We start from the raw sequence: 22,175 nt of genomic DNA on the forward strand, positions 1-22,175 counted from the left end.
CTGGAGGGGGAAAAAAAAAAGAAAAAATATTACCATTCCTTGTCGGTTAAAATTCAATGCAGCGATCGCTCTCGCAGTGAGACACATCCACCGACGAGACTCAAAGTGAATTACTTTGGGTTTGCTCTAAAGCCATTAACAAAAATGACAAACCAATGTTCTTCTCAAAGACTTCTAAGAGGGAATGGAAAGCATATTTGTTTGTTGGCTGCGGCCTGAAGTCGAAAATTGAATGGAACAAATGGGAGGGCCAACTCTCAGTACTGCCAATAAGACATCCCGCGTTTCATCGAGTTTCATTAAAATGCTTAAGAGTCTATGGTCCCCTTTTCTTAACTTTTCTTTTCTTTCTGCTCTGAGCCAATTTGCTTTATACTCCAAAAGCGATGAAACGCTAATTGTTGTAATTCCACGTCAAACCTTAATAAGGTACAATAAACTATCAAGGCAGGCTTTGACTGTGGCTATTAAAATATGCTAGCGGTACGGCTGCGTTAATTAAGAGCGGCGAACATTCGATGTTCTGAGAGTGCTTTGTGGGTGTCGTTATATTAGCACATAATAATACCCGGCGGCCTATTAGGGCCGGACTTATGGACCAGTCTGCCGATATTGTCATCTGGTATGGACCTAAACCGGGGCTGTGGATAAATCAGATATTTTTCAATTTGCAACCACGAGGAACCTTTCCCGACAGAGTTTCTAACCCCAACCGGGGTCGCGAGAGTTATCCCCGCTTTTGTTGAATGCTAAATTGCAAAAGTTGGTGTCCTACACTTGGTGGGAAAACGTATGCGAAAAATTCAACCGCTGTTTTCTCGGAAATGATGCGTATCATGGAAGTGTTGCGATTGCGCTAGAACAACATGCAAAAAAAAAATCACCGTCCCGTGCATCGACGGCCTCCTCCGATGAACAGCCTGCACGGTGAAGGCCGCCGCCGCTCCGCTTACGTTACAGCTCTGCCGCCATGCGAGTGTGAACGGGTGAACGTAAGCCAGTGGAAAGTGCTCGGAAAATCGCGAGGTGATAAAAGAGCCTCATAAGTGGAGTCCATTTACCATTAATGTGAACGTGGCTTATGGTTATAAGAATAACCGCGCCATCGCTGCACCATCTCGCTCCCGATTTCACAGTCATGGGCTACGGATGACTTATAAGCGTGCACGTTGTGAATCAGGCTTCTTTTTATAGATCAGAACTATTCTCCGAAAGGCTTTATCCGGCGTTTACCGCGGCTGCGAACGCGACGCTTGTAATAACATTTTTGTACCCTCCCGTCAGTGGCGGCCTTGCAGAAATGACTCGACAGATGCGCACACCGCAATTCACGCGTTTCCTCCGAAAATCACCGCGGTTTCGACAGCGCGCCACTTTTGGAAAAACCTTTTAAGGAAGGTGAAACGGTACATTTTTGTCCCCATTTGCTGCATCTCAGACAGTCGCACATCCAGGCTGTTTGTTTGTGTTCCACGGAACAGCGCGCCTACCTCTACCTATTCAAATATCCTATTCTTTTCTATTTTTCTATTATATCGGAGGGATACGGCAGCAGGCGGGAGCTCAGACACGCTAACAGAAGGAATAGGATATCTGTGATATTTTCCATGATCAGTGCGTAATTACGTGGCCCTGCTAAAGTATTCCTTGTGAAGATCGGACGGTTGAGGAATGATACGACGGAGAAGGCCGGCCCGTGTCGTCTGCGTTATTAGGGGAGAAATGGGCCCGGAGATGACGCTCCGTCGAGTGCGAACACGGACCCACGCGAAGATGGACGGCCGTGTCGGGGGGAAGCAGGGATGCGGGGTGAAGCGTCTGCAGGTGCAGAGCCCACGATGCATTTGTCAGACGCCCCCCGGGTAGAACGTATGCGCCCGCGTAGGCTATTTCGTGAGGGACCGATCCGAACTACGCGGCCCCGGAGAGTGGACTCCGAAAAAGAAAAATTTCTGTCTGTCGTCTCTTACCCGGGGTTTTTGATGTTTAATATTTCTCGGAGAAAAATAAAGATCGTGACAGTAAAGAACACCGTATAGAAAACAAAGCGCCGTCCAGCGCGCTGTGCTGCAAGGGAAAATCAATACAGCCATTTGTAATGTGAGACCCTGTGGATATAAAGGAATATATTTGATAACACTTAGTCACAGGCCTGCAGGCTGTGTTTTATTCTGACTGTGAGTTGAGCTTCTGTCACACCTGGAGAGAGCACATGGCCCGGCTTCCGTGATCAAGGCTATTCTTCTTATTTTTCTTTTCCTCGTAAACCGCATTGTTCTCTGCGAGGTCTTACTTTGTATGAAGCCCGTGTCAAAAGAAACCTTCGTGAAATTACTGGAAGAGATAGCGCGTCTGTACGTAATGGCTCTCTCCAGGAAAACACCTAAAGGCAAAATTCCGGAGTCGGTCGGCCGCATCGGTAACAAGCTTCGGAAAGCCACGCCGTGCCTTTTCGGTATTCGAATCTGTTTGTTAAAGGCTCATCTTCAGTAAGGCTTGAGAGCCATTAAGTGTTTGGAAACGATTATTTCTTTGAAATACCAATAGAGTTGAAATAGCAGTCTGTTTACCAGATGGAAAAATGGAGGTCAGTCAGGCTCCCTTTGTGAGCTATCCACACTTTCCTCCCACGCTTCGGCTCTACTCTACTGTGTGGCTCTCCTGGTCAAATATCTGATTTGTGAGTCATACCTAGCTTCTGTACCCATGGAGGAACACGCCGGTTGTCTTAAAATACACTCTGGCAGGGCAGCCATGCAAGAGCCGAGGCCCGGCACACAGCGCCGGAGCCGCCCAAGGGACGGACCCCGAGCGAGCGAGGGAGACCGAGGGTGAGGAAATCAACTGGGGAGAAGAGAAGTGGGCGGAAAGATGGAGACGGAGGAAGGTCGCGTTAGATAAGGGATTATGAAACCCCAACTTTATGTCACATAACAACACGGAAAGTTCAATGGCACAGGGAGCTCTGGAACACGATGACAGGTTAGCGCTCGCTCGGCACGGAAAGGAAAAGAAAAAAAAAAAACAGTTGACAAAGCAAATGCGTAATGAAAGAAGGATCGTATTTAAAGACGTCTCCCGACCCGGAGCCGTGAAGATAAGATCATACTTTATTGATCCCCATAGGGAAATTATTTGTTACCGTCTCTGCTTCAAGAGGCTCAGCAGGCTTGGACGAATCCGACGCCCTCCGTTCGACAATCGGAAGAGCCGATTCTTCGTCCGAATCGGAAGATCTTCACGCACGCGAAGTTCATCTAGCCTTCGGTCGGCGACCGCGCATGATTCTTTGAAACCCCTTATTTTTACGGATTCGAAATAGAGTCGGCGCTTCTGAGACGGCAGGGGGAAGAGATGGAGACGTGAGGTTCTCAGAGAGGATCAGGAGCGAGTCCATCAGAGGGACGGAGAACGCTAGATGTTCTGCAGGTAAAGACGGTTTGGACACGGGCGGAGGAGGAGGGATGGTTTACAGATAGAGAGAAGGAAGAAAGGAATGGAGGCAGAAATGGAAGATTAGCTGTGACGCCTCAAGGTAACGTCCCAAAGAAAAACAAGATGATGTTTCTGAAGTGCAAGCAACACACATTTAAGGCTCAAACGCATAAATTACTTGTTTTTCCCGAAATCTCGGTGCATTTTGCCGCCACGTGGGAGGTCTTGAGGAGGACCAAAGTGGAGATTTACGGATGGCGTGAAGAAGCGAAGGCTAGTAAGTTAGCGTGAGAGAAGAGGAAGCCGAGGAGAGGGTTGGATAGAGACAGGTGATCGGCCGAGGCCCCCGGAGGGAACGGCCCGTCGGAAAAGAAGTCGAAGATCTTACAGATTCATTTACAGTCCCTGTTATTACTTTAAAGCTTCGTAAATTGCTTAATAAATCACGACGTGGGCTTAATTAACCTATTTACCTTTGTTTTCCTCCATTAGCTTGCATAGCGGTGCAGGGACTGCCCTTCAAGCACATTTACGGCGTGCAAACGGAGCCTGTTATTTTGTTTTCAATCCACAGCATGCACTTTTACCGAACCCCTTCCGTGCACGTTTGAGTTATATTTAGTGGAGCGGCGCGGCGGTGCGGCGATTTGCGCTTCCACCTCGCAGCAGGAAGGTCCCCGGTTGGATGCCGAAAACGGGGCTTTCTGCATGGTTTTCCGTGAAAGTTTGTCGGACTGCTCAAAAAAAATAAAGGGCACACAAAAATAATCACATTCTAGATCTGAATTAATGAAAAATTCTTATGAAATACTTTGTTCTTTACACTGTTGAATGTGCTGACAACAAAATCACACCAAAATGATCAATGGAAATCCAATGTATGAACCCATGGAGGTCTGGATTAGGAGTCGCACTAAAAATAAAAGTGTAAAAAACACACAACAGGCTGATTCCACGTTGATGTAACGTCCTTAAAACAAGTCAAAATGAATCCGTGTCGCTTCCTAAGTGGACACTTTGATTTCACAGATGTCTGATTCACTTGGAGTTACACTGTGTTGCTTAAGGGTTCCCTTTATGTTTTTTCCAGCAGTATAAAATAGAGTACAAAAACAGAAAAAGAAAAAAAAAACAAAATAGCTTGTGCAGGGAAAGCTTTTAGAAATAACAATGTTATGAATTAAGATTGACTGGCGACCGCTTCGGGGCCCCAGACCACCAAGACCATGACTGAAGGATGAGTGCCTTAGATAATGAAGGAATGAATAATTATAAATTAAAAATATCATTTCTTGTTCAAGGGTGTCACCATGGTGCAGTGGTTGGCGCTTCGGCCTGACGGTGCAGTCGATTCTCACAAGGATACCTTTCCATGTGGAGTTTGCATGTTCTCCCCCACAAACATGCAGCAGGTTAATTGGAAAAAAATTGGGAAAATTACCCCGAATGAGTGAGTGATTATCCGTCTTTATACGTCAGTCCAGGGTTCGACCTCTCGCCCGACGACAGCTGGGATAGGCTCCAGCAACTCCCCGCGACCCTGAGTGCAGGATAAGTGGCAGAAGATAGATGGACGGATGGATAGATGGATGGATTTCTGGTTAAAATTACATGAGTAGATGTTGGTGAGGTGTGCTGTAGGGGGAGCAGAAGTTCAAGGTGGAGGTGGGACTTCATCAGGGATCAGCTCTGAGCCCTTTTATGTTTGCGGTGGTGACGGACAGGCTGACAGATGAGGTTAGACAGGAATCTCCACGGACCATGATGTTTGCAGATGACATCGTGATCTGCGGTGAGAGCGGAGAACAGGTTGAGGAAAATGTAGACAGGCGGAGGTGTGCGCTGGAAAGGAGAGGAATCAAGGTTAGTCACAGCAAGACAGAATATATGTGGAGAGCAAGAAGTTGGAGGATTTCAGGTACTTGGGGTCGGCAGTCCAGAGCGTCGGAGAAAAGAGGTGAAGAGACGCGTTCAAGCAAGTTGGAATGGGTGGAGAAAAGTGTCCGGGGGGCTTTGAGATGGAAGAACATCAGCCAGAATCAAAGGAAAGCTGGACAGAAGACAATGACAGAACTGGAGGTCGCAGAGATGAAGATGCTGAGCTTCTCTTTGGGAGCGACCGGGATGGAGAGGATCACGAACGAGTCCATCAGAGGGACGACACATGGTAGATGTTTTGGCGAGAAGGTCAGAGATGGTTGGGTCGTACACAGAGCGGGGATACCGCATATATCGGTAGACGGGTGCCGGAATTGGAGGTCTGGAGGAAGACCAAAGAGAAGATTTATGGACGTCGTGAGAGAGGATATGAAGGTAGTTGGCGTGAGAGACGAGGAGACAGAGAATAGATGGAGAAGGTGGATTCGCTGAGGTCACTCCTGAAGGGAAAAAAAAACGAAAGGAGAAGAAGGGGAAGGCTCATATATCTTAAGGGGCGAAAAGCGATGCCGTTGCGGACGTTTGTGCGTTGATGAAGAGTAGGGGGGGGGGACTTCAGCCGTTTCAATGTTTTAGGAAATGCGACTGTACGTCTGATTGGATAACTCCAGCGACACCTGAGTTTATGGTCTCAATCACTGGCCTCATTCAGAGGCAGACATCTGCGTGGAATGGCCTTCAGCCCGCCGGCGAGAGAAAGCGCAGTTTCCAAAGCACGGACCGGGAAAATGAACGGAAGAGCTATGCTTAGTTTATCCCAGCTTTCCTTTATGGCCCGTTCATCTTTCAGAACCGACACCAACGCAGGGAAAGTAGCCCCGAGAAAGGCGGCTGTGGACAAAGTTTACCAGGTGAAATAGAAAGATAAAGTTGATGAACTTAACGCCGCTCTCTGCAAGTGCCATAAAAGCATTGTGAGTAAAAAGGCAATTATCAAACCATCTGTTCGACCGGCGTTAATATGAGGGAAGGAAATATTTTCAGCCGCGTCGTCCGCCGCAAACGTTATGAGCCCGTGCGAAAGACGGCCGGACCACCGAACCGGAGCCGGGAGGCAGGTGGCTGTTGTGGTCGGGAAGCGACGTTCACGGGCCGCTCGCGATGATGAGGGACCCGCTGCCGCCGCCGAACCTCCGTATGAGCGAGCGTTGGTGGGAAGCGGCCTGGCAGGGACGCCGTTACATTTATTAAGGCTGCTTCCGCTCTCGCCGCACCTGAACCCGACATTATATAACACAACGTCCCATTAAAAACTATCTGCCGCCCCGAAACAACGGGAGACACTCGTTCATTGCTGCAGTCAGAGTTGCGGGGAGGCGTTGGAGATGATCCCGGCCGTGATTGGGCGGGAGGCGAGCTTCAACCTGGATCCATCACATAGAGCAGGGGTGGGAGATGAATTATTACCGTATGAGAAACCTGGACGCCGTTGGCTTGCGGAACGCCAACGGAATACGTGTTTCGTCATCCAGGTCGCGGTGAATTATTTGAAATCTTGTCAAAACAATCGCCGCTTTGTCCCCAACCAACGACTCCCCCGTTAGCATGACAACCTCCTCAGATCTGGTTTCCGCCCGTCAACCCTACCATTTACATAATGAGCCGCTGAAACCGAGACCCGCCCACAACGCTGGCGGTTATATTTGGAAACTCCCCACGGGTCATTAGAACTGAAGAAGCCTCTGCGACGAGGGGGTGGAACGTCTTCGAGGGAAGAAATTCAAGTCCGGTCGCCACGACGAGAAGATTTCGAAAAGAATTCACGACTGAAAACCTCCTTCTACCCAGAAATTCAAGTCCAGCTGCCACGACAAGAAGATTGTCGTGTCGCGTTCCGACGGTGCAGTGGTTGGTTGGCGCTTCGGCATCACAACGCCAACGACCTCGATCGTGTTCCGATTGACCCGCGGGCCGCGAGTCCGGGTCTGACATCCAGAAACGTGCAACCATTCACCCTCCCATTGAGAAGCACGGTGGGTGAGTGTCTCTATATGAAACGTGAATGTGTGCACGTCTCTGATTGGCTTGCGATTGGTCTTATGTCTCCATATGTGTCCCTGGATAAATCAAGATTAAAAGCTCCAGTGTTTATTGTCATGTGTGCAGTGTGGAAACATGTTTCCCTGTACAATCTAAGTCTTACTTTGTTGTCCACAGTGCATTTGGATTTGTATGGAAGATGATGAATATAATGGAGAATGAATGTATGAATGTGTGAATGAATGACGGCATGAATGAATGCCATCGTTAGTTAATTTCCGGGTTCAAATCGAATGCGGCTGTTGTTTTTCTGAGGTTTTTCCGCTCCCGTCTCGCCCCGTCCTCAGCAAAGCATTATGCTAATGTCCGTCTTAGGCTGACTCTAAATTAATGCTAATGCTACTTTCCATCTCCCGCTTGCTTAAACAAGCATTTCGAAACAAACCCGTAAAAAAGGAATCATGTTTGGTTTCCATGAATCGATATTTCACTGAAACTCGGCGAGACGCGTTCGGCAGGCCTACTCTGAAAATAAAACGTCGAAAATCTTAATCCCGCTTCATTAAACTTCCCACAAAATGTATTTTCTAATGTAAATCAGATGCACGGTGTTTAGGGGACATTGCACGGGTGACGGACAGGGAGAAAATGGAGTCGGCGGCGGAAAATCCGAGCGGGATGGAGGAACGTTGGCCGGCGCGGGAGCAAACGACCGAGGGCAGATTGTCTCGACTCGGGGGGAAAACTGGCAGCGGCGAGACCTCTGCGGGCAGGAAGTGTCCGCTGATCATCTGCGTGGGCGTGTCTGCATGTGGACAGATGACGTGGACGACGGGAGGGCGACGAGCGGGGCGGAGGGGGGGGGGCGACCAGACTCGCTCGTCTCCGAAAATACTCAAAGAGGCGGGAAGCCGGGGCTGGAAGTCAGGTTGTGTGAGCAAACAGTGATAAAATGCATTCTTCACGGAAGGAGAGTTTGAGTAAAAGCCACAGGAGGAGAAGTGAGGGGGAAGTGATGGGGAGAGAGGAGGGAAATCTGTTTCCCCTGCCCTTCCTCCACGGTGCATCAGCAGCGCCGGGAGTGCTGTTTCTCTGCCGAGGAGACGTTTCCAAAATCCCGGCCCGAGGTTTCATGTATGGACGTAGTCATTATCTCCGCGCCCGGCTGACAGATGGCAACAATTTCTGAATAAGATCCAATCGCCTCGTGATCTGCCCCGTGTCAGAGACGGCCTTGATTTATTAGGAGAGCCATAAAGTGTGATAACCGCTCGGTCGCCGTGTTGTTTCAGAGGCTACCGATTGATTCTGTTTTACAATTCCGGCCGTATAGAAACCTCTGAAAAGGCGCGCGAATGTCGGTTCCCGCATTAGCCGGCCGCGCGGTTTTTTTTCGATACGACTGCGTTCGGAGATCGTACTTGTGTATGTCACGGCGCCGGTGTCACGAGGACAATCTGTGCATTGGCGTTCGGCCACAGACAGCACGGCGTTGGAGTCGGATCTGTCGGAACGCGCTGTCGTTTCCACCGTCACCGTGGAGATTGTCGCAAACCGCCGAGCTGAGCTGAGTGATGTCAAGATATACTTAGAAGCTAATCATGCAGCAAATCCGGGCGAAGGGATTCCTGATACGCCGACTGCCTGGCGGCCCTCACTTCAGAGAGACGCGTTCCGGGGAAACATTTTTCTCTGCCACTCACGGTTCATTTACAACTATGTTTTTGAGAGTTTCTCTCGGAATAATGGACCGGAAGTCCGCGCCGAACGACTCTCAGCGGCCGAATGTGACACCGGCGTCGTCTCCTTCACGCAACCTTCAGCCGCGGAAAAAAACGCCGAGAGTATAATTGTTCCCTCTTCTTCGCGGGCTATCCTTTCATCCGGCGCACCGGAAGAGCCGTCATTTGCCAAATGCCGCCTAATTTTCTTAAAATAACATTTCCTCTGGAGAGCACTGCTGCATCTGCAGTTATTTTCTCCAAAGTCTGCAGTGTAATCACCTTCGCTTTAGCAGAGCAGGGAAGCGCAAACACCTTTCCAGAGGGCTGCCGCCATATGCGAAGATGCAACAGAAAGGCCAAGGCACTCCAATTAACTTTACCTGGCATTTCCGCTCAGCGGGACGTCTCACCTTTGTACAAGTCCGCTCTGTCACCTCTCCTCAAACCATCGAAAACACCCCCCCCCCCACCGAACGCCCTCTTCTTATTCTAAACCTTCTCAGACTTCAGCAACAGATTTTCTTTTTTTTTTTTTATTCAGGGCAGCGCCAGCACTTTGCGGTGGTAAATCAATAAAACAGTGTCCCCCCTATAACAGACCTCTGTGTTTTCCTCCCATCGATCCTGTCAGCCGAGATACATTCAAGAGCAAGCCGGGCGATTACCCTCAGCAATCCCAGCTCTGATCTATACTGCAGATGACAGGTGCCAGACATCAGCTTTGGGTAATTGTGATAGTGAAAGAGGGCATTGTTAATCCTCCTATCTGGGCACCAATGCAGTCGCGAGTGATCGGTGGATAGTTACTGTCGTCACTGCGGCGGCGGACTGCCGGCGGGCAGCGCCGCCCTTTCACCTTGCCGCCAGTCACGCAGCTTTGGAATTGATTCACCGTCGTGATTCAATTCGGCGGATTTAAAAGAATTTTAACCGTAAACAGAGAGCTAAGGATTGTTCATTCGTTCATTCATTATTTACGTCGCTTCCCCCGCGGTCAGGGTTGCGGTGGGACCGCGGCGACTTTGAAATACGGGGGTAAAATATCCGTGAAGCATCTATTTCCGTCGCGTCGTGAAATATTCAGAGTTAACTTTAACGGCAGAAAATGTAAGTGTTCCGATACCAGCCTGTTTTCGAGGAGTTTGCAGTCAACTTGCGGTTCGGTTTGATTGACGATGAAACGATATCGCGGGTGGCAAAATAGTCATTTCATATTTTATGTTTTTTAATGTAGTCCAGCAGAGCTCGGGGGTCAACAACGGTCAGTTCATAGTCAAATATCGAAGCACAAAAACCCTAATGCAGGCTCTTCTGCCCTGGAGGGCTAATTGAATTGATATCGCGATCCATTTTCAGCAACACGAGAAATTTCGGCTGTTGAATCTCTAACTACTTTGCCGCTCTTTGTCGAAGCCCTTCCGCTTCGTCGAAACAGATTCGGAAAGCTGACAAAGGTAATAGTCTGAATAAGGCTTGTGATAACGGCATGGTCGGCCTTTAATCCTGCACAGTCAGGGGAGGCGGGAGAGGCCGCGCCTCACTTGCCAATCTTGGAAGGAGAAAAATGTAAAATGACAAAAACAATTAAATGCTTATACTTATTACTGATTGGCACTACACACTTTTGCTATATGAACTACATTTCCAATGTACAGTCAACAGCTGTAAGTGTGTTACTAGTTTCTTGCGCCAAGCGATCATACAACGGGTCAGAAGAGCCACTAAGTGAGGCACGCACTTCTCCTGCCTCATGGTATGGGGTGCTTGTGATTCCAGGGATTCTTCTTATGGTGAGGCCGCGGACTGTTGAGCCTCAACGTAGATCACACAATGACAGGTGACTACAGGCATGCTCTGCCCTATGACCATATTGCTGTCTCTCTGTATGTCGTTAAAATGTTTAAACACTTTTGCCATACGAACTGCATTTCCAATGTACGATGGTTTTGTCACCAACTATACGTGTATTATTAGTTTCTTGTGCTGAGCACTCATAAAACAGCTGCGTAGAGCCACGAAGTGAGGCATGCACTTCTCCTGCCTCATGGTACGGGGCGCTTGTGATTCAAGGGATTCTTCTTACGGTGAGGCTACAGACTGTTGAGCCTCAACGTACATTGACAGCCGACCGCTAGCGTGGTCTGCCATAAGACCGTATTGCTGTCTCTCCGTAGGTCGCTATCAAAATGTTTAAACACTTCTGCTATACGAACTACCTTTTCAATGTACACTGTTTCTTGTCAACTACTGTATCTGCGTTACTAGTTTCTGACTCAAGGGGCAAAGATCCACTTAAGTGAGGCACGCACTTCTCCTGCCTCATGGTAGGGGGCACTCATCATTCCATGGATTCTTCTAATGACTCCTCAGCTTATTCAGTGAAGAAGTTACCCTGTGGGGTTCATATGTTTGTAAATCTGATTGGGATGAAGTCGGTGCTTCACCAGCCACGAACCTCGTCGCACGTCACCGCCTGCAGCACCTGTTGAGGTTTAACCCAGACATTTTTGTAGGTGCGCACAGGAGGGGTTGGTTAGCTAGCCACCAGGCCGCTGCTTACATAAGCATGACCAGCTGTATGGGCCCAGATGACCACTCTGGATTCCGGTCAGGCGCGGCCGCCTCGGCCCGGGCTGGCCGGCCTCCCCTTTGATGTTAAGGCTCATTCAAATGCGTCTTTGGCAGCGGTTCACAGAGGTGTTGTGAAAACACTGGTATTTGAGCGAATCTCGTCGTGTCACGTTGCGCGTTTTCACTTTTTCGCCCGTTTCCCCGCCGGGGAACCGACACGCGTCGCCCTTAAATCGTCGCCGCCGCGGAATATAAAAATTCAAAGGTGTTAGATTGCAATCACGACCACTCAGTCGGCATTCATCTGTATGGTAATACATGTTTTATTCCCTTAAACATCACACGCGTCCCAGTCAAGCTATAGCACGTTTGTTGCCTTCGGATCAAAGTAATAATTCAAAAAAGGGGAAAAATAAACCAAAATCGAGTGTTTGCACGGCGAAGAGGCGCAGGTTCTCGGTGCGCGGAAAAACAGCACGTGGCCGGGACTAAGTAAAAACAGACGTCACCATCCTAAGTGCTCCCCTGCGGCAAAAAAAATCTCCTGAGAGACAAATGTTCAAACGCTTTCCCATTCCAGCCGGAGTAAAGACTTAAAACACCTTCGACTCAGCAACCCTCCGTTGGAAAGAGATCCCCGGCATCACATGTTTCGAATAAATGCCTCATTTTGGTCGGCCAAGTCTTTTTAAATGCAAATGACCGTCGCTGTGACTCCTCTATTACTTAGCTCTTCCAGAATGTCCGTTCTATTTCACCCAAAAACTGGCATGCTGTAACTTTGTAACTCCGCGGCAGGACTTCCAACTGGAAGACAATCTAATTGAATCGGTAATCCGAAGTTTGCTGATTTTACACTCTTTTTTTTTCAGGTTGGGGGGGGGGGAGGGTGACTCCGAAGCGTATCGAGTAATCTCTGGCTTGATCTCCTCTGCTCCTCAATTTGTCAGCTTTGTGCGCTTGACCCCCTTTGAGTTGCGGGTCAAAGCTATAACTCACACCCCGTGAGTTGAAGCAATCCCATCACCGAGCCGCCGTGTCCTCATTCCCGTGTTTCCCCAGCGCTCGTCCGTTTTGATGGCAATAACAGAAATGGATGGCTTTCATACAGTGCTTAGATTAGACTGCGTGATGAGGTGCTCCGCATTGGGCTCAAGAGAAATTGATGTATGTCCCTGCTCGTGCTTCCAGCAGTCTAATGAGAAGCAGGCATTCTCCACTAAGGTGGGCGACGGCCCCCTTTTGTAAATCTCAATCCTCGTTAAATTGATTGATTTCCACCTACAAATTTAGCTATCGGTGGATGTGATTAATCATCGCCGCATTACAATGCTGTATTTTAACGTCGTCCTAAATGTAGATTTGGACGTCCATTTTACATTCCCGCTAATATCATAATTCCCGGCATCTCTGCTATTCCGGGTTGGTTTTTTTTTTTTTTGTCCTTTGCATAACGTCGAAGCGGAATTAGCGGTAAAACATCGGCGATGTCATAAATCTGTAAAATGGAGCATCTGTGATACATGCACTTTAAAAATACCGACGCTTGGCTTCTGAATTGCTCCGCGGTGTCACATTGTGCACAGCCGCCGTCCCACACGGTTCGCCTCAAACATGCAGCTGTGAGAACAAGAAGAAGGGGATTTATTCAGATTAAAATTATTTTGGTAATTTGCAAATTCCATACCGATTCAATTTAGAAATATGACGATTAGACGTTCATTCATTTATTTTCCGCGCTTCTTATTCGGCGCTCGGGGCCGCCGGAGGCTATCTCGGCCGCCATTGGTCGAAAAAGGCGGGGTTCACCTTGAACCGGTCAATCACATGGCTGCATAGATATGTATAAATATATATCAATCCGCCGCGCCGCCTCTCAAATTATCGATACGATTTGCTGTAATGAAATCCAACAAGCAGAAAATCCCGATGATTAAATAGAATTCTCACCTCGTGCCCAGAATGTTAATTCGTGTGGGCCGTTTCATCTCCCGGTGGACTAATCCTCCTTATATTTGTGTTCTCCGTTCGGTATACGCTAATATCTGTTGCTTAGACGCGATAATCAGGCGCGATCGGTTTTCTCACTTTAAAAAAAACGTCGCCGGCGTGTAAAAGTCGCTCTCGTGAATTCCCACCCGAAACGCGTGGCTTTTTGGTTTCTCGGGCGCAAAGACGGAGCGCGTCGCAGCTTTTCCGACACCTGACCTCGGTTGCCTAGAAGAGAAACGCATTGAATTAAAAAACGTGCATTTTATAGCGGCGATATGTGTTTATCGCTTTAAACAAAATACACGTGGGGGCGGGCTATTTCCCCGCTGAGACCATCCAGGGAGGCCTGGAAGAGAAGCAATCGGCGCAGCGATAACAGATGGAGGTGTGAGGAGTCGGACGTATGAGAGCGCTTTGAAAAGAGGGCAGTTAGTCCATGTAAAGTGCTGCAGAGCCACCGGGTCTGCGATAAACCTCCCGCCGCCCGGGTAACACACCCCGTCTGAGACGAGGCATTCACAGATGATCAATTGCCAAATAATGCAGAATCTATCGCCGGCTTGTGTTTCAACAATCTCCCCGCGGCTGAGCGAGCGGAGACGCAAACAATGTGCAGCAACCCGTTGGCGGGCGAGAGATCTCCGCGTCGTTCATCGATTTCAGCAAAATGATTGTGTTTGCCGCTTTGAAAAAAAACAAAACAAAAAAAAAAACACGTGAACGCGGTTCACGTGTAATTCGAGCGTCGATTTTCCGCTCAATCACGGCCGTAAGTGACGGGATGTTCTCGTATAACCTTCAGCGAATAATTGCTTGAAAATAATAATTGTGCCTTTAGAAAGTGAATTTGCGGGGCCGCGTTCGCTGTGAGCAAAAGTGCCGACGACGGGAGCGGATGATTATTGGATAAATTCGATTATACTTTTCAGCGTTAATCGAACTTTTGTTTGGTCGTAGTTAAATCTTCTCCTCATTTGGACAAACGAACAAGATCTCACCGATGCCCTGAGCCGTCTCGGGGAGATCTTCGGCGCCGGCTCTTCTGGCGAAATGTTGTTCCCGTGCGTCCGAAATCTCAATCCGGCTCTTTCAGACGCTTCTTCTCTCTCACGCCGCGCATTCCCTCGTCTTATCCTGTTTCTTCTGTTTGAAGTATTTATCATTTAGCGCCGTCTTCCTTATTAGATTACTGTATCTCGGTGCATTTATTTTTATATGCCGTGTTTACCGCTCTTGCATTTTCAATTTAGCATGCACCTTTATCTCATTCCAAGTGTATCAATCTCACATCACCTTTTCTTTTTATGCAAAACAAACAAGGAAGCATTGATATTTTCTCATGCGTAGTTAACACTGCCACGCATAGCGGTTATAGTGGAGCTGTCAAACAAGTATGTCAACTGTCAGTCACGTCGTTCCTCCTGTGAGAACATGCATTCTCACCGCAACATGCCTGCGTCTGATATCTGATGTCTGTTTGTTTTTTTTTTTTTTGTTTTTTCCCCCCTTCATCACGATTCCGGTTCGGGGTAAAGTGAGCGATACAGCGTTAATTAATCTCTCGTAGGGACCACATCAGCATGGTTCTATCAGATTCTGCTTCCTTATATAGCTCCACCTACTTTCTAACACCAGCAGCAGTTGCCAGGCAACTAGCTCAGACATCAGGAAGTCGCCGCTCCCAGAGCAGATCCAGTTCAATAAGAACATTACGCGGTAATCTCCATTTCCTTTACCCGTAAGATGTTTTGTGAGCGAGTGAAAGAGTGAAGGGTTTGAACGGGCTTGTTTTATGTCAATTTGGGAATCTTTTAAAGGCGCCATGTGAAGGCATTCACACATTTCGGGTGGTTAAAATAATATGAGATAATGATAATATTTTATTGTAAAGGCACCTCACTCAACACGGTACATTTACATATACACAAAATGCAGATTTAATAGAAATAATAAAAATAAAAATAAACGTGACAAAGGGGTGAAAAAGAATACACACGCACACACACACACACACATATATATACTGCTCAAAAAAATAAAGGGAACACTTGAACAACACAATGTAACTCCAAGTCAATCACACTTCTGTGAAATCCTAGTGTCCACTCAGGAAGCAACACAGATTCATTTTGACTTGTTTTAAGGACATTACATCAAAGTTGGATCAGCCTGGAGTTTGTTTTTACACTTTAATTTTGAGTGTGATTCCTAATCCAGACCTCCATGTGTTGATACAATTGATTTCCATTGATCATTTTTGTGTGATTTTGTTGTCAGCACATTCAACTGTGTAAAGAGCAAAGTATTTCATAAGAATATTTCATTCATTTAGATCTAGGATGTGTTTTTTAAGTGTTCCCTTTATGTTTTTTGAGCAGTGTATATATTTGAAATGAAATTAATTAAGATGTATTGGTCCGCAACGTGACAATCGAATACGCTGACCCAAGGCTTAAAACTGTCGTGATAAGTGAACTTCTACTCTCTTCTCCTGAAGATCCCGCAGATCAGCTACGCCTCCACCGCGCCGGAGCTGAGCGACGACAGACGTTACGACTTCTTCTCGAGGGTGGTTCCTCCGGACTCGTTTCAGGCCCAGGCCATGGTGGACATCATCCGAGCCCTGGGCTGGAGTTACGTCTCGACCATCGCGTCGGAGGGCAGCTACGGAGAGAAAGGAGTGGAGGCCTTCACGCAGCTCTCCAAAGAAGCGGGTAAGGAAAAGTCACATTAAAAATATAATTTGTTTTCCAACCTAGTTGTGTGATGTAAACATGCTTGTGTGTTTTTCACCCAGGGGAAAATCCCTTGCTTTTTTTTTTTTTTTTTTTTTTTTTTTCCCAATTCATCATTAATTTTTTTTTTTTTGTTTGTTTGTTTTGGACGAATGAATTATTGATCTTTTTGGCAACTTCTGCCTCGCTCTCAAATGGGATGTAACCAGAAACGTAGACAGAGGAACAGCGTGTAGAGGAGATGCAACGTCAGGGAAATGAGACTGAGCTTCATCCACCATTTTAAAATGCAAAACCCTTTTCATTGGACTTGTATGAGATTCTCCATCGGGGCGCTAATAAGGCCAAAAGAATAGATTTTTACAGAGGGATTACATTTTTGTTATTCATCATTACTATTATTTTCAAGCATTATTATTTATTCATCAATTTATTACATGTTTTAAAATTCTACCTTTTCTTAAAAAAAAATTTTAAAAATGAAAAAAAGATATATATGCTGAAAAATAAAAACACATTTTATAAGTATTTCAAATATATTTGGATACAATATTTTTATAATTCTTCTTTAAAGAATTTTAAGTCGCTAAAGGTGAGCGCCTTGCTCCGCCACCATGGCTGCGTGAGTGTGCATGTGAATGCTATCTAGCTGTGCGCTTGATAAGTCAGTACCGTTTAGCCTCCATTTATAACCCTATCATATTTGTGGAGCGTCTCCAAAAGATTCCCTCCGGGTTTTATCTGGACGCCGACCGCCGACTGATTATCAGTTGCGATTGCGTAAAGTAGAAAACGTCCTCCGGTGCGTTGATACGTTACATGATAGGTTACATAAGCTACTGGGAGGGCGAATGTTTGCACGGTTGTGCACATTGTTGTGCACATTGTTGTGCACATTGTTGTGCACATCCTCTGTAAGTGTTGTGGTGGTAACACATGTACATCATCTGTGGTAGATTTGGCAGCCCCGCTGTGCAAACGGTATACGGATGTTTTGTCAAAAACGCAGGGTTCTTCTGCGCTCGGGCTGGGGAGATCTGAAGATTCTTTATGTTTGTGTTTCTGCAGCCTATCCGTATAAAAAAAGAAAAAAAAAAAGGAGAAATAGGGCAGACATGTGCGCAATATGTGTGTGAGAGAGAGAATGCCAGATGAGCAAAGTTTCAACGTGACGCAAAGGATGGCAATTTCAATTTTTATTTATCGCCGTCCAAAAAAAAACAAAAAAAAACGGGACGCTCCTCCATCCGGTCCGTGGAAGCGTTGTGTGTTTTTTGTTTTATTTTTTTTCCCTTCTCGCCCCAACCTCTATGGATCCCTTTCCATTTCTTGTAAATCTGCAGGGAGTGATCACCGTCTCCTCGGGTAGGCTAATGCGCAGGAAACCTCTAACATGAAAAAAAAAAAGCTAATGAAACCCCACAGGCACCGATCAGAAGTCCAGCAGGCATGAATATTTTATCTGCATGCATCCACATCCAGTGTGATCACTGGTTGAAACTTTTAAGAAGCTGTTTGTGCTGGTGTAATATGCATCGACAGAATGAGGGGGAGAGAGCGAAGGAAAGACAGAGCACTCTGCGCAGGAACATGTAAGGAAATGTCCTAATTTAAGCCTTATTTTGAAAAGTTTCAATTCATCTCGCATCCGGATAAACACGTCTTCGCTCGGCTTGTTTTCTCGCCTACATTTCCCACCGAGTTTTTTAAATATATATTTGCTAACAGCGGTAAACAAGCTGATATTATTACCACTTTGAAACAAACCCGGAATGAAATAATAATGTGCCTGTTGACTCATCCTTTGCATCCACGCTTGCATTTAGTTTACAATATTCTAAATTAGCGTACTAATGGGAATTATTTTCCTCCTAAAGAAACTCTTTTGGCACTCAAGGCATCTTCTTTTTAATAAACACATGAATTATACAGTAGCTCAACTTTAGATTTATTTTAAGGCGGATGTGCCGCACCGCAGCCGAATCCACCGGTTACGGGGAAATATGACGGCTCGCGGGGAAAATAAGGAGCCTAAATGCGGTTTAAGTTAATGCATCAAAAATGCAGGATTTTTCAGAGAGGACTCCCTGTCAAGAACCATATTGCCGGCTAGCTATCGTTGCGGTATCTGCAAGTTGATCCATAAGGCCTTGAGACTTTTTCTGTGCCTGGCCTGTTTGAAATGTCAGATGCATTAGTAGGATTCTCGCTTCACCACTTCAAGGCGAACCATCTAGCGGACTAATGCAATATGGCTGCCCATTACCCCGAGCCGGGGCGGGAGTGATGGTCAGCCCGTATTGATCTCCTCTGTTTTTTTTTCCCCTATTTTTTTCCACGCCGTTTTTTTTTTTTTTCCCCTTTCCCTCGCGGTCGTGGCTCCTCGCCACCGAGCACCTTCATCCCCGCTGCAGGTGAGCCTGGCGGAGACAGATCTTGTTTGTATTTTTTTTTTTTTTTTCCTCCGTGTCTGTCTGGACATCGGAGAAAAAAAAAAAAAAAAAAAAAAAAACTCCTACAAGTATCGCTCGCCGAGGAATCGACTGTTGCGAGTTGCCAACACGCCGCGGCCTCAGATCCGGTCTGGGCTTTGAGGGGGGAAAAAACAGGTCTGCCAAAGTGTAGCCGTGTTATTCAGTCGCAGGGCGGAAAAACTCAATGCACCTGAAAATAACGTCAAATACCGAGGACTTCTCGGCGAACCCTGGATATTACCAAGTCCCGGCTAGATTAAGGAATGTGGGCAGGAAGTGTGTTTGCTGCATGTCAGTTTGACGGGCTCCCACTCGCTCAGACTCGGGCATTAGTGGGAGGAAAATCTGCCTTTTGATTGTCAAGGTGATAGATATAATTTCGGCATTATGAACCTCCGGAGAGTGGGAGGTCAAATCCATCAAGAGCTTCTAATTTAAAGGGATTTGTGTTTCTACCAAGCGAAATGGCGATGCCGGACCGCTCGGGCCGTAGTGCGTTTCAGGGATGAATAATCGACGTATTTAATGCGGTTCGTGACCTACGGCACCCGGACAGATAAGTGCAGAGCTTCCGAAAGCCCGATGAATTCAACCACCGAGATCATAAGGCCGCCTTCGATATCTCGCTCGGATGCGGCGCGTCTGCTCCCCGTCCTCCACAAAGCGGAGCGCCGCTCTTTGAGCGTTCGGGAAGGTTTTATTTTTACCTTCCCCGGCTCGGAAAAAAGAGCGGCATTAAAGAAAAAAAACCCGAAGGAGCGGGTAAGCAACGACGGCGGCTCCGGGAAAAGACCCGCGCATGTTGGAGCAAAACATTCCTCGCTCCCGGAGCCTGACATTTATCCGTCTCACATCACAAATCTCCGACCGAGACAGACAGCTCTCCTTTAAACCCGTTGTTTGAGTCGAGGAATCCTTCTCTCTCCGGTGACAGGTGAAGGCGGTCCGACCCGCAGCGCAGGACTCCGGCAATACAGATGCAGCGCTTGAATTTTCATCATGTCCGCCTGCCCGACTTTCATCATGTCCGCCTGCCCGGCTAAATGACTGACTGACAGATGAAGTATTCTGCAGCCGTTCAATTATTTAGCCGCCGCCAACATCGGGGATGCTCGGTCGACTCGGCGCGCTTTCTCAGCGAGGACGGGATCCGGTCCGAATTCTCCTTCTATCTGCGGCTCCTGCGGTCGCTGCCCTTTTTTTATTGACTGTGGTGATACACTGGATCTCTCTCCGAGACGATACTCCCGAAATAACTCCCCGCGCATGCCCGCCGGGGGTTTTCTCATTGTGTAATGACGCGTCTTAATGTCAGTTAAGCTCTCATCATATTATGAGTTTGTTTTGTTTTATTTTTCGCGTCTCGCATTAATGTGTTAGATGATTACCTGCGGCCGTAATGTCGCCTGGAAGACGCGCCGCCAGAATCAGGCGGACGTTTCGCCGGAGCGGAAAACTTTGAACGGCGTCTAAATCGGAGCTTCACCGTCGTCTCCGCCCCGCTAGGAAAATGACTCGGAGAGCGTTTTAGCCGGACAGGAAATTGCAAAGCCTTCGGCAACAGCTGCGCCGTTCGCCGGATCTTTATTGTAACGTTTTGTCCACTTAGATGGGGGTAACAGCCGTTCCAGAGGTCCCCTCGGCTCGAACCAGAAATATCGTTCACGTCGCCTTGGAAAAATGGCGGCCAGGGGTTCCTCTCGGCTATCGTTCCCGCTTTAAAAAAAAAAAACCCGCCGTGACTCAAGACGCGTGATCGGTCGGCTAAAAGCTGTTTATATCTGAATAATGAGCCTGAAGAGACTGGCAATTAGGACATTTCTTTCATTTTTTTTTTTTCTGTGTGCTCAGAGAAATTGAAAATGAAAGGTTATTGGCAAGGCTATCAAAGCGCTTGAGTGGGAGAAATTTTAATTGGTTTGAGCAGAGCTTTGCTGTTGACTCAGGACTCCGGCCGCCGTCTTCAATCTGGCCCCGCGGTCCGGCTGTGACCTCGCACAGGTGATCGGATCATTAACGCAGAACGTTGCTCCCCGTTCCAAAATGAATTGACCTTGAGCCGGAGAGCCCTTTCCGCTCTCGACGGGCCGCCGGCGCATGCCGACGGCGTGTCTGGCGCAGACTTTGGACGGAGTTGGGGTGGAGAAGAAGCGACCGGGATCTTATTCACCGGTTAGAGACGTTTACATAGCATTTATCGTACTAAGACTTCGGCTAAACCTCCAGCTTTTATCAAATCTGCCAGTTGTTTGTTCGTTGTCTCGCTTCCTTCATGTTCGTCCCATTTGGTTTGATTTCAGTTCCTCCGGTAAGCAGCGGGTTTTAAAGATTCTGGATTCATCTGTTTGTTGTCACTGACACATCCTGACGTTGGCAGTTTTGGGCTTAAAAAAAAAAAAAAAGATAAAAAAGTTAAGCTGAGAGATCTTGAAAACTTTTTAAAACGAGTTTTAACGCTTGAGCAGATGAAAAATGTGCCGTTCTTCTAAAAGTGAAATGTGATTAGCCGCGATGGTAAAAAGATCCGAAGGCTAATAATGCATGCTGATGGCATTGTCCGCTCCGGCAAAAGGGAATTTCGAAAATCAGCAAAAACATTTCTGATTTAAGAAATTATGCAGAGACTTCAGATTAATTTAAATGAAATCTATTGGGGGGGGAAACTGCGGTCGGTGATTCGGCCTCGCAGCGAGAACGGGCTCTCCGTGTTCTCCCCTCGTTGGAGATCCTAAATTCCTAAATTGTCCATTCATGTGAACGAGCGGGCGAACGGTTGTTTGTCTTTGCGCGACGTGTGGACGAAGAAGTGAATAATTGTGAGTCTCTAATCGACGCCCTGTGATGGACGCCGAAGATTTGCAGGAAAAAGCACGAAAGATAATGATAATTGCTAGAATCTTCTTGTCGTGGCGACTGGATTTGAATTTCTTTACTTTATTTCCTTTTTTTTTTTTTCCTACACTTGAAGTAAAAATCGAGGAAAATTCAAAAAGACAAGAAGATTCCAACAAGAATTTAACACGATTCGGATGAGCGAGAACCGAAGAAACGTATGAACGAATGAATAAATGAACAATTGCTTCATCGAACGGGCGCATGCGTTGTCCCTGTTCAACCATGAAATGAAACTTACTCACAAATAACAACCGCCTCTCTTTTTATGCCCGTAATAAAAATAATTCTGCAGGGAAACGTTCAGAAATGTGTGCCTCCTTTTGTGATTTAGTAAAAAAAATTATGGTCGGATGTACATTCAACATTCATGCCACACCAGCGCGATCTGGACGGGTAATAAAAAAGAAAAAAAATTGCCATGAGGCTAAATT

The 22,175-nt window shown here is 47.1% G+C and overlaps 1 protein-coding gene across 2 annotated transcripts in view; it reads left to right on the forward strand.

The window, feature by feature from the left end:
* Positions 1 to 22,175, forward strand: part of LOC147214486 (metabotropic glutamate receptor 7-like) — an 89,274-nt gene that overhangs the window by 22,999 nt on the left and 44,100 nt on the right. For both annotated transcript variants that reach the window (XM_086141950.1, XM_086141951.1), the window contains exon 2: positions 16,138 to 16,354. In XM_086141950.1, the coding sequence (XP_085998076.1) occupies positions 16,138 to 16,354 (217 nt within the window). The remainder of the gene's footprint in view (positions 1 to 16,137; positions 16,355 to 22,175) is intronic.

The sequence above is a fragment of the Fistularia commersonii genome, chromosome 34 (genome assembly GCF_037954325.1).
Source record: "Fistularia commersonii isolate RoL2024-O1a breed Wild chromosome 34, RoL_Fcom_v1.0, whole genome shotgun sequence".
Taxonomy (NCBI): Eukaryota; Metazoa; Chordata; class Actinopteri; order Syngnathiformes; family Fistulariidae; genus Fistularia; species Fistularia commersonii.